The sequence below is a fragment of the Calidris pugnax genome, unplaced genomic scaffold (assembly GCF_001431845.1).
Source record: "Calidris pugnax isolate Ruff unplaced genomic scaffold, ASM143184v1 scaffold38, whole genome shotgun sequence".
NCBI classification, from domain to species: domain Eukaryota; kingdom Metazoa; phylum Chordata; class Aves; order Charadriiformes; family Scolopacidae; genus Calidris; species Calidris pugnax.
Window position 1 is genome coordinate 12,309,861 of NW_015090995.1, and position 15,174 is coordinate 12,325,034.

Here is a 15,174-nt window from a genome sequence, read left to right on the forward strand (position 1 = left end):
CCTTTGGTTTGGTAGGTGCCCTGGGGTTTTCAGTTCCAGTGCACACATGTGGAGTGGTATGTGCTGTGCCACCTCGTGCTGGGGGATAAGAAAGAAACAGGTTTGGATTCAGACTGATGCTGAATAATCACAGTGCCCCACAGCTGGCAGGGTGGCAGTAGGCCTATGTCACTGCAGCCCAGTTTTACCAGCAGAGACTTTCACACATCACCAGTTTTGCCTCAGTTTCCAACAAAAAGAGGAGCCCGTGGAAGCGTATTCCACTCGCTTCCATGGAAGGACCCTTAAAAACATGCATTTGCCTTATGTAAGGCAGCAGAATCAGATGCAGAGAACTAGCATTACTGGTCTGGATGCTGAAAATTCCCTCCTCCTTAACCTCAAATGTTGATTAGGGCTCCTCAAGAAGCCTCAGGTCAACTGTTAGAAAGATAACTGGCTTTTGTATCTCTGACCAAATTCGCAGTCAGGCATTCCTGCCCTTGCCCAGATGATTTGAGGTGCTCTTTTTCTCCATACATGCCTCATCTCCTGCTGGAGTTAAGATGAACTGGAACACTTAGAGCTTCCAGGCACCTTCCGATGTCTGAGTGAAATTGCAGTAGATTAAAATCAGGCATCTGAAGTTGGTACCATCTGTATTAGCTTCCTCAACTCTTCTGCAGAGGTTGTTTCCCCTGAGCTAGGAACAGTGAACAGCTTGTGATGGACTACCTGAAGTTCCCCAGTTATCAACTTGTTTTATTAAGGTAAATCAGCCCCAGTAGGGACAGGATCCATCTGCAATCAGAGACTTCGGTGTGAGGTTTCAGCTGCCTCCAAACAGGAAAGCTTATAAGCAAGACCCATTTTCATACAAAGTTTTTTAGCTGGCGACACACAATAGTTCTTGGGTTTAATAATCACATTTACACCACATTCAGGGAATTCTGCAAAGCCTGGAAACAAAAGGATCCTCTTTCATTTTTCTTAATGATTGTTTTAATAATGGAAGGCGTGCAGGAGCTTCAGTTACTGACACTAATTTAAATACATAAATAAATTATAAGGGTATTACAGGATCATTAATTAGAGAGTTAACAGTAGTCTTAATGTAGATGCAGTTGTTGTTTCCCACATGTAGAGCAAACACATGCCGTGTTTCTCAGGCTCTTTCCAGCCTCTGCAGAACTCACAGGAATGAACCATTTTCCAGCCGTGAATGTCCTGGATGTTTCTGTGATGGTATTTGTTTTCTCTCACAGTGATTTCCTTCCATCAGGCATATGCCTAGGGCCTGAGGGACAAACACTGGTGTGCTAAATATCCCTTGAAATACAGGTTGAAACTCCCCAGTTTCAATTTAAAGTAAGAACAACAAACAAAACCCTAAGCATTTCTGTTTGCTTTTTCATTTGTTAACCACAGTGCATCAATTTTGCTCAGAACTGTAGCATATTTTCCAAATGCTGTGGATCTTCTACAGTTTCAGGTTTCTAAATCATCTGTATATTGTTCTGTCATGTATCTGGGTGGCCTGGATAACTTTGGGATATCATTTTCAGAGACTGCAGTTATAATTGTATGCTGAATCCTTTCTTGTTTCTTGATATGTTAAACAAATTAATGAGCTTTGCAGCTACTGCAAGCATTCGTTTCCTTTGTACTGTTCTTGTTTTTCTTTGCCGACTGTATCATAGGAAACCAAAAGATAGATGATCAGAAAGTACTTTAGCTTCCCATAGACCTTCTTCTGTCGTAGAAATATTTAAAAGGTGCTGTTGTGGTTTAACCCCAGTTGGCAGCAAAGAACCATGTGGTCTTTTTGCTCACACACACACCCCTGGCTGGAATGAGAGGGGAATGGGGAGAAAAAGGCAAAACTCCTGTGTTGAGACAGAGGCAGTTTAACAGAACAGCAGAGAAAATACAACAACAATAACACTGATAAAGAAATATACAAAACATGATTAATGTACTGCTGCTCACTGACTGAACCCAGGAAGCCCCCAGCCCGCTCCAGTTGGGCTAGTTTGGGTCAGCCAACCTGGCTGTGTCCCCTCCCAGCTCCTGGTGAGAATTAACCCTACGCTGCCGGAGCCAGGACAAGTACCTAGCTAAAGGTGACTCTTCCTCATAATTCATGTTCAGTGAACCAACAAGCAACTAAAAGAGCTCTCTTTGACCTGTCACTCCTGTTTCACAGTAAGGTGGATGTAGCTGGAATAAAATTTCCAGTGTTGACATGGGTGCTGTCTTCCTTTACCACAAGCGAAGTAACATCCCTTGGGTAGCAAATTTAAACATAGGACAGGCACTCCAGCTCTCCACCGTGTGTGGTGGCTGAGGTCAGCTGCAGGTGGACAGGGTAAGACTGATTTTGTGACACTTATCTTGTGGGAAAAGTAAAGAAACTTCTTTTTATTGTTTTTAATTTGCCTTTTTAGGCTTGGAAATTTTCCTCTGTATTTAAGAGGATAATAACAAAGTCAATTTGGTCACGGTCCATTTAAATGCCAGTAGCACAGAGCTGTTACTATCATCGCAGATATTTTAACGGAAGACTTCTAGACCTACTTCTATTATTATTACTATATATTTTAGAGATATTTTGCAAGTTTAGGTTTGAATAGTTCAAAATGTTTGGCTTATGTTTCTAAATAACATCTTGCAAAAGCAGAACGAACTCACCTCTCTAGCTTCTCAGCATGTTAGACCTTGGTTGGAAGTGAACCACACTGGATAATGCACACCGGTGTTTTGCAAAATTACATTATAATTCCTCAGCCTGAGGAGTATCAGGAAGACTTGCCTGCATGGAATTGAGCATCCTTGGCTTTGCTTAAGAAACTTTAGCTTAGCATAGGCTTCATGCTATTGAGAAGGAATAAGGCTGGAATTTTCAAGTGTTTGGATAGGCCTGTGTGTGCAGAGTGACTGCATTCAGCTGAGCAGCTGGATCTTTGTGGGCATCATGGAAGGGAATTCACAGAGGGCTCAACCCTTAACACAGGCAAATATTCCCAATTCTCAAGTAACACTTTGCTCTGGGTTTTAAGCTGTTCCAGCTCTTCTGTCTGCGATGATCACCCTGAAAACATGAAATGAGTGTAACAGGTCTAATGTTAGCCTTCCTAGAATAAAAAAATAAATAAACTTTTCTAAAACAGTGGCTGTGAGAAGCCAACTACCCTCCAATTCTTCTCACTGGGAAGCCTGCCTGAAACATAAAGATTATAGTTTAAAGGCAACATAGTCTATTCTTCTTGCCATTTTTGCTGTAATACTTAGTGACCATATTTCTTTCATAGTCTGAGTCACTTTCTCCATGTCACCAAGCCTGAGCTCTCAGTAACCCAACTGCTGAGACCTCCCATTTCTTCCCTGGCAGTTTCTGGGATGGGGACATCATTAATGTATTTACTTGACTAGCAAAACTAGCACAGGATTACCATAGGGATGGAATTACTCATTTTTCTGATTAGACCTTTAAAGGGTTTTGTTGTACCACGTAAGTGAAGACCACAGTTGCAGGTGGCTCCTGTCTGCCCAGTTATGCCTTTTCTTCATGGTATATTTGTGCATGCAACTTATGTGTCTGTGTTGAAAATGAGGTTCCAAATGTTTCTGTTTCTTTAGCCAAGAAATAAGCTGATGGATTTACTTTTTTTTCATCTGGTTACTGTTTTTATCAAGAACAGAGCAAAAAACTTGACTGCCTTTGTTTTATGGAAGCTGTACTTTAGGGACCGTTGAGCACTGGGAAGATACATTTTATGTAACAGTCCTTTGAAATAATATAGTTAGACCAAATTTGCACTTTAAAATAGCCTGTAAAGCTAGTTTCAATACTTGGCGAAACAAAATGTGCTTTTGCTGATGTAGTTCCTGCTAACTAGGTCAGCCAATGAAATCAGCTGTCGAAGGAAAGATCATTTTGATGTTGGGAGAGCTGTGGTTGCATCAGGGTTTTTGGGCTTCGGGTTTTTGTGGTACAGAAGAATTATCTCTAACCCTCTGCCAGGGAAGAAACTGTCACTGGAGACTGAATCTTAAAAAATGGGGTCTATATGACCACTTATGGATATAAAAGAAACAGGTGGAGTCTTGTGTTTCCTTCTTCTCCAGGCGCTGTATCTGATAGCTACGAACGGGACACCAGAGCTGCAGAACCCCGAGCGACTCTCTGCTGTGTTTCGTGACTTTCTGAACTGCTGCCTGGAGATGGACGTGGACAGGCGAGGGTCTGCCAAGGAACTTCTGCAGGTAAAATCCCAACCAGCTGCAAGTGAAGTGGCTCTACTATGGAATGGGTTTCTTATCAGCTGAACTCAAAGGCACCAGATGGAACCCCCTCATATTAGTCTCCAGTCTTGGTTCTTTTCAAATGAAAAATAAGTAGAATCATAGAATGGTTTTGGAAGGAACATTTAATGGTCATCTAGTCCAACCCCCCTGCAATGAGCGGGACATCTTCAACTAGACCAGGTTGCTCAGAGCCCCATCCAGCCTGGCCTTGAATGTTTCCAGGGTTGGGGCATCTACCGCCTCTCTGGGCAACCTGGGCCAGGTCTCACTGCCCTCATCATAAAAAATTTCTTCTTTATATCTGGTCTGAATCTTCCCTCTTTTAGTTTAAAACAATTACCCCATGTCCTGTTGCATCAGGCTCTGCTAAAAAGTTTGTCCCCATCCTTCTTGTAGGCCCCCTTTAAGTATTGAAAGACCACAATAAGGTCTCTCCAGAGCCTTCTCCAGGCTGAACAACCCCACCTCTCTCAGCCTGTCCTCATAGCAGAGGTGTTCCATCCCTCTGGTCATTTTTGTGGCCCTGTTTTGTATTTTGGTAGTATATTCAGTTTTTTGTGGTGGCAAAATGACTGAAGTGGAATGATACCAGGTACAGAGGCCTGAAATGGTGTTGGTGGCTACGTGTACCGAGATATGACCAGGGAGGGACCCACTGAAATCAGCCACAGCCCAACAGTCAGAGATTTTGCTGTGGGAAGGAAGGGGCTGTGGGGTGCTCACTGTGAGCATCAGAGGGGCCTCGGCTTGTCCTTCCTGCCCTACTCTTAGAGGTTTCTGCTGCTGAGCCCCACTTCTAGAGGTTTCTGCCACCAAAACAGGGACAGCTGAGCGGGACTTGTCACAGCTCCATTTGCTGCCTGGCACAGCCGAGTAGATGAGAACTGGTACAGGTTCAGTGCCAGGTTCTGTGGCAGATAGGGAGCTGCCACACGTGCCACTTGGCTGTCCCCGCTGTGGAGGTGCCAGCCAGCTCAGGAGGGGTGGGCTGGGGATGGCAGACACTGCTCTCGCTGCAGCCCGGAGCTGAGTCCGTCAGCGCTCTGTCACTTGGCTCCCTGCTTCTGTCTTGGTGCTGAGCGGCCTTCAGAACAGCACGTGGGCCTGAATGCTGCTGGGACAAACGCTTCCTGGAGGTGTTGGGGTTCCTCAGGAATGGCTTATGCCCCTCATCTTTTTTGCCAACTAAAATAGCCCACGTCTTTAGAAAACTGGAACTTAAGTAAGTATTTGGAGTTTCCTGAAAGGAACAAGGGCCTGGCACAGCAAGCAGCGTTCCCAGAGCGCTGGCAGGGCAAAAACCCCAGCAAGCTGAAGACTCCTTGATAGATGGATTAATAGGATTACGGCCGTGTTTGCCTGCGATAGCGAGGTACTGGACGTGGAGACACAGGTGCAGAGGGTCCCGTCAGCCCTATTTCTGCATATTCCTGGTAGCCAGAGGAATCCTGCTCAGGCCTGTGAGTAACTGAGTTTGGAAAGTAATGGTTCATTTCTTTTTTTCCTTTGGGCAGCATCCATTTTTAAAATTAGCCAAGCCTCTCTCCAGTCTGACTCCTCTGATCATTGCAGCAAAGGAAGCGATTAAGAACAGCAGCCGCTAGCACTTCAGGCCGGCTTTCTCCCATGCTCAGAGCAGGACTGAGAACAAAAACTCTATAAAACCTCAACTCTTGTGCTGCAGGACAGATGGACGGATGAACAAACCAACGGTCACAGTCATGGCGGTAGGAGGGAGAACAACCCAGTCCCTCAAGGAGTAAAAAATTATCATTTGTCTTCTTCCTGCTTTCTGGCTCCTTAATTTATTTTTAAGATGAAACAGGGCTTAAGACAGAGAGGTAATGACCGAAAATGCTTTGCTGCCTCAGCCATTTCCAAGGTAAAGCAGATTCAGCTGGAAGATTCCCTTCCTTCTCACCCTGTGAATAAGCTGTACATTCACTTTTAAATTGTCAGTTGTTTCTTAAAGGCGGAAAGTCCCTTTTATGTTTGGTTTTTTTTTTTTGGTACGGTTTGGCATTGGAGACGGGTCTCCTTCATTCATAAACTCCAGACTGCACTGCCTTTTTAATAGTCCGCTCAGCTGGTGTTTGCCCAGTCATGGTACTTCTAGATGAGGAAAAAAGTGCGTTTCCAACCAAAAAGGAATCAAGAATGTGGCAGACAAAACATCCTGTTGAGATACAGGCTTTCAACTGTGAATATATAGTGTTTTGGTTCTTGACAATTTGATTTGTATAACTAATTGTGATTTCTTTGCCTGGATGAGTCTTACTGAAATGAAAAAGCAGAAAGCTCAGTCAGTGCGCTCAGAAAGGGCTGTATGAGAAATGTGAGGTGCCTGGAGCCAAGCCCCAGCAGGGCCCTCGCAGAGCACGGCGCAGCCCCAGCCGCCGCACGCCCAGGCTGGAGGAAGGCGCCTGGAGCAGCAGGAGGCAGGGACTGGCCCTGGGCACTGGCCTCCTCCTGGCACCGGACTCATCCTCCCCCGTCAGAGCCAGCCTGGCGGCGCGCTGCTCCCGAGGTGAGTCGTGGCTGGAACGGTGCAGACTGGCGGGATGAGCTGTCCTGAGCTGTGCAGGAGCAGAGAAGGGCAAACAGAGCTGAGTGGTGGTGTCACCTCTGAGGATGCCTACTCTCCTGGTCGTCTCGTAGCTCCCAGGAAAGGTCAGTAGCGTCTGCGCCGCCCTCGGCAGAGCGGGAGGGAGCAGGGCTCTCTGCAGGCTCGGGCACAGGTGAGTGTCCTTTAGGCACACGACTTCTGCCACAGAAACTGAGCCTGGCACGAGAGAGTGACACCTTCCGCGGCTCAGATCCGCCCGCGCCGGGGCAGCAGCAGCTCTGGAGGGAAGCTCATGAAAAGCTGGAGCTGGGCGAGGGCAGAGGAGATGCAGAGCGATGGCAGAAACACCGAGAGGCATCACGCCAGCCCCTGCCTGCTGAACACAGCTCGGCCTCGCTGGGAGGGAGGGAACGCGGGGGGTGACTGAGGATGGGGTCTGGTTAGTCAACTGGTGTGTGAGGGAGCAGAATAGGTTAAGTATGCAATTTGTGTTTTATTTATTCGTTTCTGAAAAAGAGATGCAATGTGGCTTCACTCGGGAAAAGCATTTGCATGGAGTATTTGTTGCTGTATTTTAGTAGTACAACTAATCAAAGACCTTCAAAACAGCAACTGAAGCAACACCCACCCAGTGAGGAAAAAAAAAGTGAAACAGCTTTCTGCTGCAGATCTTCATGTTGAGGCCTGGTCCTGTGAGGGGCCAAGTAGCCTTTAAGGTACCAACCACCTTCATTTTTGCCAGTAGGAACAAAGGATGCTTGGGCTATTCTTGAATTAGGCCAGTAGCTTGTTTGGCTTCAGCTTCTTACTTAGTTACAGTCCTTGTGTTCCAGCTGTCACTAACGCTGCCAGCTGAGCCTGCCCTCGCTCCCCCTGTCTGTCCCTGTGCCTTTGGCAGAGGCCACAGAGGAAGGCAATGCTCCCCGAGTTACCACCAATTAACCTTTCCTGATTGCCCGGGGAGGACACCAGGTCTGATTTCAGATGCCCAAATCACATGCTGAGGTGAGCCCCTGCGGTTTCCTGAACCAGGGGAGCCGAGAGCCTCCAGGAGCCAGCAGCTCCCACCACAGTGGCTGAGGAGACCAGGCAGGAGCAACGGTGGCCAAGCCCTCTCCCCGTATAAAAGAAGCTCTTGGGGACCAGGGTGGGCAAACAGGGATGGCACGACAGTTTGTGCAGGAAGGGTTCTGAAGCTCAGAAGGGTGCTGAAAGACAAGCCGACAGGGAAGACGACACTGTCCTGGCTGAACAGAGAGCTTTGGCTGGAATTCAGAAATAAATGTAGAGTTTATAACCTCTGGAAGGAAGGGGCAGGCAAGGCAGGAGGACTACAAGGAGGTCTTGAGGTCGTGCAGGGAGAAAATTGGAAGGCCCAAAGCCCAACTAGAACTTAATCTAGCTACTGCCATAAAAGACAATAAAAAATGCCAAAAAGACCAATAAAAAAAGGAGGGCTAAGGAGAATCTCCATCCTTTTGGATGCGGCAGGAAACATAGTGGGAAACATGAGGAAAAGGCTGAGGTACTTGATGCCTTCTTTGCCTCGGTCTTTAATAGTAAGACCATGTGTTCTCCGGGTACCCAGCCCCCTGAGCTGAAAGACGGGTAGGGAGCAGAATGAAGCTCCTATAATCCAAGGAGAAATGGACAGTGATGTGCTACACCCCTTAGACACACACAGCTCTGTGGGGCAGGAAGGGATCCACCCAAGGGATCTGAAGGGAGCTGGCATTGAAGCCAGGTGGGCGTCATTCCCTTCTCCCAACTAACAGGCCATGAGGAAATGTCCTCAAGTTGGGCCAGGGGAGGTTTAAATTGGATATTAGGAAAAATTAACTTCACCAAAAGGGTTGTGAAGCATTGGAACAGGCTGCCTGGGGAAGTGGTGGAGTTGCCATCCCTGCAGGTATTTCAGACGGGTAGACATGGTGCTGTGGGACATGGTTTAGTGGTGGTTTTGGCAGTGTTAGGTTAATGGTTGGGCTCGACGGTCTTAAAGGTCTTTTGCAACTTAGATGATGCTGTTCTGTTCTATTCAAAAGATTCTGTTTCTTTTGTGTGGTCCCAGTTTTCTCTGTCAGCTCAAGCTTATCTGTCTGGGGGAGACTTTCTTGAGAAAGAGTAATTTGGGCTCGAGATGGGCTGCCCTCACTCTCTGAAGCATTCGGCTGAATGAAACGTTTGTGTTCCATGTAAGAAGTGAAGAAACAAGTGACAGTTTCTGTTTCCGGCGTAGCTTTTAGTTTTCCCTACCCAAAAAGGAACAGACAGCCGTCCTTTAAAAGGAAAGCATTTTTTAATGGCACGTTTGCTGGACATACAATATAAATACTTACATTGACAGACTATACTACTCGATTGGGAGTTTTTCCTATTGATTTTCTTTACCTCTAAGTATTTCAGCATCTCTACTTTTAAAAAAACCCACCACCACAGTTTCCTGGCAGACAACAGAAATGAGAAACAGGAAAATCAAATGGTGGCATCATTATATTATTTTTTGATCAGTGTATGCCCCAGCACACACAATATTGCTGGCACTGGCTTTTAAAAGACAACTGCTGTAATAAGAGGCCTTACTCTTCATTTTTTTTTAAATACTATATTTATTTTTCTTTGCATCAGCAAATCTCAAGATTTTTCTTCTAAAAAGAATCCCTAGGAGGCAGACAGGGCTCAACAGACACAACCACTGCCAGTGGCTGTTTCCAACACGGACCGTCCCTGCACGGCTGAGACGGGGACATTCAGGGAGAGGCACCTCCTGCAGCCCTGGGCTCTGTGCCTGGGACAGGCTCTGGCACTAAATTCTGAGTCACTCGATCCTGAAAGATGGCACCTGCGGTTATACCCTCCCAGCTCTGATAGGAAATGCAGAAGAGGTATAGTAATATATTAAAAAAAAAACCAAAAAAACCCAAACCCCCACAAAAAAACCCATCCCAAAACCCCAGTCCTGAGAGAGGCAACTCTTGTGCGTTATTTACAGGCTGACATGGTGTGTTAGGACTGAGAGTGGCGTTGACCTTGCAGAAAGGAAAGAGACAAATACTGTAAAATCTCTGGAATCATCTTGGGTTTTCTGGGTGCTATCCTCAGATTAAGCAATTACTTACATATATTTTGGGAGTTGGGCACAGAGCAGGCTTTCTGTTGCGAAGTGCATAAGTAAATAGGTTTCAAACACATTCATTCCAAGGTTTTAAAGGATTGGTTAATTGTTTTCATTTTTTAATTCGTTAAACAGTAAATAATCCCTGACCAGAGCTTGACTGTGATTCCCAATGCAATGAAGATGTGTGAAAATGACCTAATAACTCACTGTGGTTTTAACGTGTTTTGGTACGGAAACATGAAAGCAGTGAAGTTGGGGAAGTTTGAAAAGCACAGAAAAGTTTATTTATTTAAGAAAAAAAAAAAAAAAGTAAGCAATTACTTACATATATTTTGGGAAGTATTAGAAATAAGCTGTTTCTGTTGCGAAGTGCATAAGTAAATAGGTTTCAAACACATTCATTCCAAGGTTTTAAAGGATTGGTTAATTGTTTTCATTTTTTAATTCGTTAAACAGTAAATAATCCCTGACCAGAGCTTGACTGTGATTCCCAATGCAATGAAGATGTGTGAAAATGACCTAATAACTCACTGTGGTTTTAACGTGTTTTGGTACGGAAACATGAAAGCAGTGAAGTTGGGGAAGTTTGAAAAGCACAGAAAAGTTTATTTATTTAAGAAAAAAAAAAAAAAAGGGAAAAAAAAAAACCATAGCTATGTACAATTCCATACAGCTCCTGCATGCAGTCCTGGGAGCCCGCACGGGGTGGATCACAGCGCGCTCGGGTTTGGTCACACACGGGGGCCGGGGTCGCGTTCTCACGTCTTGTGTCCAGCTTGTGTAAATACCTGTGTGTTTATTCTCCACCTTTGGCTGCTGGTAGCCCACTCGCACTACACACAAATGAACTCAAGTATTTTTTTTAGCTGTTTGTGCTGAGTTTCTTTGAGGCCAATGGTGGCTGCACCTCGGCAGAGTCTCGGTCAGTCTCCCCCCGTGTCCTGCCACCGAAAATGAAGCACATTCCAGTCACCACGAGAAGGGAAGTAAGTACCTGTCCTCTCGTTGAGGAATTGTCACCACACCCAGTGTCTCTTAGTGGTTATTTCCAATATATAGTCATCGGTGTGGCTGCTGAATATTCCTCACCCTGAGCATGTAAATACTTGTATTTCTTACTCCAGTCCTGAGTGAATCTAGTGACAAAGAGCCAGAGAGCTCTGCAGCCCCTACCGTTAAGACAGGAGCCAGCTGTTATTTGCAGGTGTGCACGCTACTGCCAGCTTCACCCTGCCAAACCCTGTCAAGTTAGTGGTCCACACACCCTCCCACTGCACTCCTTCACTCGTGCAGCTGTGCAGCAACTTAATGATGCACGATGGGGCAAGTTGATGAAGAACCATAAATGTAAGTGTTTAACTTTTCTTTTTTTTATTATTTCCTCTCCCCTGGCCAGGTAAATATGTTTAATTTTAGCCCCCAGTTTTCAGGAAGCAGGCAAAGGACAAACTTTGTGTTTCGACGCAAACCATCTGAGATTTCTTTGAGTGTGATTTGCAATTCAGGGATCTTTAACACTTCTCTTTGCTTGTGTCTGTCCCTGAGCTGACAGGGTAATTTCTTTTTCTGACTGAAGCTTGTGGAATCTTGCTTATACACCCCTCTGTGGATGGGGCTTAGTGCCGATTGCTGTAATCCCAGGTGTGCATCGTGTGTATAAACCATCACTGGCTTGAGCCTACCAATGGTTGAGGGTATCTTTGGTGACAAGAGCCATCTCAAAACTAAAAATGGTGTTATAGGCAAGAGAAGAAGGGATGCTCTTGCAGCTTAAGGCTTCAGCTGCTTTAGCAACTACTGCTGGGCTGCCAGTGCTGAACTTCCCTTCTTAGAGGGAAGCATACAGTCATCAGATTTCTTCTGTAACACTGAGGGAGGAGGTGTATGAACTGGGAACATGTGTGTTGTTTGTGTGTCACCTCTGCTTTGTTCTTCACTCCTTTCAGGGGTTTGAAACAGAAGTTTTCCTAAAGAGAGAAATTAAGCAGCGTGTTACTTCTCACAGGTCTTGCTCTTTCCAGTCTCTGTGCTTGACTAATTTTTGTCCCTCCTTGTGCCCTCTGCTCTTCCCATGCTTGGTGGCTGCTGACCAAGAGTGTAAGGGGCTCAGATTAACTGCTTGAGATCCTCATTGCTCTGCCTGTTGAACTCTCTGTTTACTGCAGCCTTTTGACTCCATAAGCTTGGAGAGGGACCTACCACCTCCACTTTGTGCAAGGGCCCAGGACCTGTCATCTGAAGTCCGTGCTTGCTGTGAAGGCTCCCAGATGCCTCAGGCCAGTGTGACACTGTTGCAAACAGGAGGGAATAGTGGCAGGTGGTTGAAAGTCAGGTCCTTTTTCTACTGTGTGTGGTGTGTGTCATTGTCGAGCCACAGACTTAGGGATGAGATACAGGCACTGCTGCTACTCCCGTTGCGTCAGTGAGAGCTGGGTTGTTGGGTTCAGTGACAGCAGGAAGGTGGCTCCATAAGCAGGTGTTGGTAATACCAGTGGTGTCCCTGGTGGAGTGGGTGGAAGGGACCTCCCCATTGTTCTTGGTCTCCATCATGCAGAGCTCTCCAGGTCAATGTAGTGACCATGCAGGTCTCCTACACCCACCTCTGCTGAGGGTCTTGACCTTAAGGTGCACAAAGGCCATTGCTCTCTCGCGCTGTTTGTGTTCGTGTTGAGCGACGCTGCTAAACCCGTCTGTAGCACAGGGGAAGAAGCCCCTCAGCTCCTCAGCCCACAGGCGGTGGGGGAGCTGCCGTGGGGGGGTGCAGGGGCCGTGTCCCCCGGTGAGGAGCACAGCTCCTTGGGCAGAGCCCGGGGCCCCTGCCCACCCCGGGACCTCCCCATGTTCTCGGCTGCGGCACCGGGGCTGGAAGATCTGCAAAAGGATTCCACAGCCCTGGGCTGGATGGGGACGTAACCAGTGCTCAGCCCAGCTTAGGCCCAAGCAGCCAGTTTACACCTACGCTGGTGCCTGCTACAATTTTAATTTTTTTTTTTCTTCAGGGTATCCAGATAAAAGTAAACAGAGGAGGAGCCTACATTTTCATTGTTTATCAGAAATGTATCTCATTTTGCTGTACATTCCTTTTTTAGGACGTGTTATCTGTTTAAAAAAAAAAAAAAGACAAATTAAAAAAGAAAAAACAGAAAAAAAGAAAAAGATAAAAACAAATGTGTAGTGAAAAATCTTCTGTAACTTTGGATTAAGAGGTAACTGATCTTTTTAAAGAGAGAACTAAGTTATTTACTTTGTAAATGTGCTGATGGCATGGATCCATCTGACTGACCTCAGCATCTTTTTTTTTTTAAGATTTTGGGTTTCGTTTCCAATATTAAGTTATTTTAAATTGTGGTTGAAGCAATAGAAAAATTGAAATATGGATTGTGCATGACTGTGTCTTGAGTGTAAAAATATTGCAGTTTGAAACTTGGACCTAAAGTATTGCAAATAAAAGTTATAAATACCAACGGATTGTGCGACTGCAGCTGTTCCTGTGGGAGTTGCCGGTGCTGTTTGTGTCCCCAAAAGCAGAGGGACGGCCTCTCCACTGCTCCCCCGCTGGCACAAACCTGCAGACCCTTGCCATTTTTCCCATGTGTTTGTCACCGTTCTTCCGTATCTGCAAAGGACCATCGTCCCCTCCCGATGAGCGCGGTGAGTTACGTTCTGCAGACGGTGATTCACTGACATCCTGCCCAGAAATGTCTGAACCTGCCTCCCGAGCTCCGCGCTGTGAGCGAATCCCCACCGCCTGCTCGGCCGTGAGGGGACTCCGGAGGCCGAGGTGTGGGGGGTCTGGGACCCCGCTGCAGACACGGAGTCCATCATGTCCGATTGCCGTGATGCGCAGCCGTGGGGTTATCACGGAGATGCTCCAGCTCTGCGGGTTCCACACATGCGCTGGTGGTGGGGCTCCAGCCCCTGGGTAGGTGCCCCCTGGCTCCATCGTCCCTCAGCCTGGTCCCCCCAGCCCGGGTCCCCTCTCCCAGTGACACACGTCTCCGTGTCCTGGGGTGAGCCCAGCTGCTGCTCAGCAGAGGCTGCCCACAAGTGTGTACACAGGGAGCTAAACACGTAACAGACACTGGTCACCTACACATGCTATAGTACACTATGTATGTATTGTATCACTGCATGAAAGAATGTATACACACACATATACACATCCATATATTAAAACATACATTTATTTATTATAAATAGCATGACAGTAATGTCATTATGTACTGGTATCTGTATTATGTGTGTGTATAAATTAGATCTAATACCACCAAAAAAAGTAGGTGGTGAGCGAGAGCATGTTAGAAGGCTCTCAGAGGGAGAGAGACCCTTATGAAATTAACATGCTAGCCCTTCACATATACATCATCTAGGTATAGTAAATATATGTCTGTCTATATATTTACAGAGCAAACACCTTACCTGATGATATAACTCACAGCACGACCTTTATACAACTGAACAGAACAGTCTTGTGCTCCAGCTAAAGTATATAAAATTTGATCAATAGACATACATACAGAGAAATATCTATACATATAAGACCCTTATACCCTCACCCTAGTGATCTAGAAAGACACCCTTCTGTAACTATGTAACTCACATAGCTAGGTAGATAGGTTTAGATATATATATGAAAATATTTTCATATATGTGTATATATATACTCAGTCCATCATATAAATACATAACTCTCTATTCTGTGTATATATAAACACCTTTCTAAAACATTATCCATCCACATATTTTAATATATCCTCTGTATGTGTATATACACTTTAGTTTTTTTTATTATAGGAAAGTGCATGCAAGCAACTTACGTAACTATCTCTCACCATCCAGTCATGTTATAGATACGTGTATATAAAGACATATAAAAGAGATAGACCCATATATAACTAGTATGCTGTAGCTACATGTCTTACAGAAGCTGTACATACATAGACACGGGTATACACATACAGACCCTTGTGTTCCCTCTCTGTAGCCATCTATATCACATACTATTTTTTGCTATTTGATACACACCGAGACCCTTCTATAAATCGAACAGCCTCTATTTATATGATACATGTTTATATACAGAGACATTGCAAAAGAGCTAGCGATCACTCAGATCTCGTGTGTGTGTGTTTTATATACACACGCACACAGAAAGCACGGGGGGGTGCGGAGGCAGAGCGGCCCCCCACCCTGCCCCGAGCCC

General features: G+C 45.8%; 1 protein-coding gene and 1 long non-coding RNA gene across 3 annotated transcripts in view; both read left to right on the forward strand.

The window, feature by feature from the left end:
* PAK3 (p21 protein (Cdc42/Rac)-activated kinase 3) overlaps positions 1-9,809 on the forward strand; it is a 41,633-nt gene extending 31,824 nt beyond the window's left edge. For both annotated transcript variants that reach the window (XM_014955162.1, XM_014955163.1), the window contains 2 exons: positions 4,108-4,245; positions 5,802-9,809. In XM_014955162.1, coding sequence (XP_014810648.1) covers positions 4,108-4,245; positions 5,802-5,891 — 228 coding nt within the window. In that variant the 3' untranslated portion in view covers positions 5,892-9,809. The remainder of the gene's footprint in view (positions 1-4,107; positions 4,246-5,801) is intronic.
* A 201-nt stretch (positions 9,810-10,010) lies between these two features.
* Positions 10,011-13,439, forward strand: LOC106895633. The gene is made up of 2 exons (XR_001413470.1): positions 10,011-10,280; positions 10,606-13,439. It is a non-coding gene; the product is annotated as an uncharacterized LOC106895633 (long non-coding RNA).
* The last annotated feature ends 1,735 nt before the right edge of the window (positions 13,440-15,174 follow it).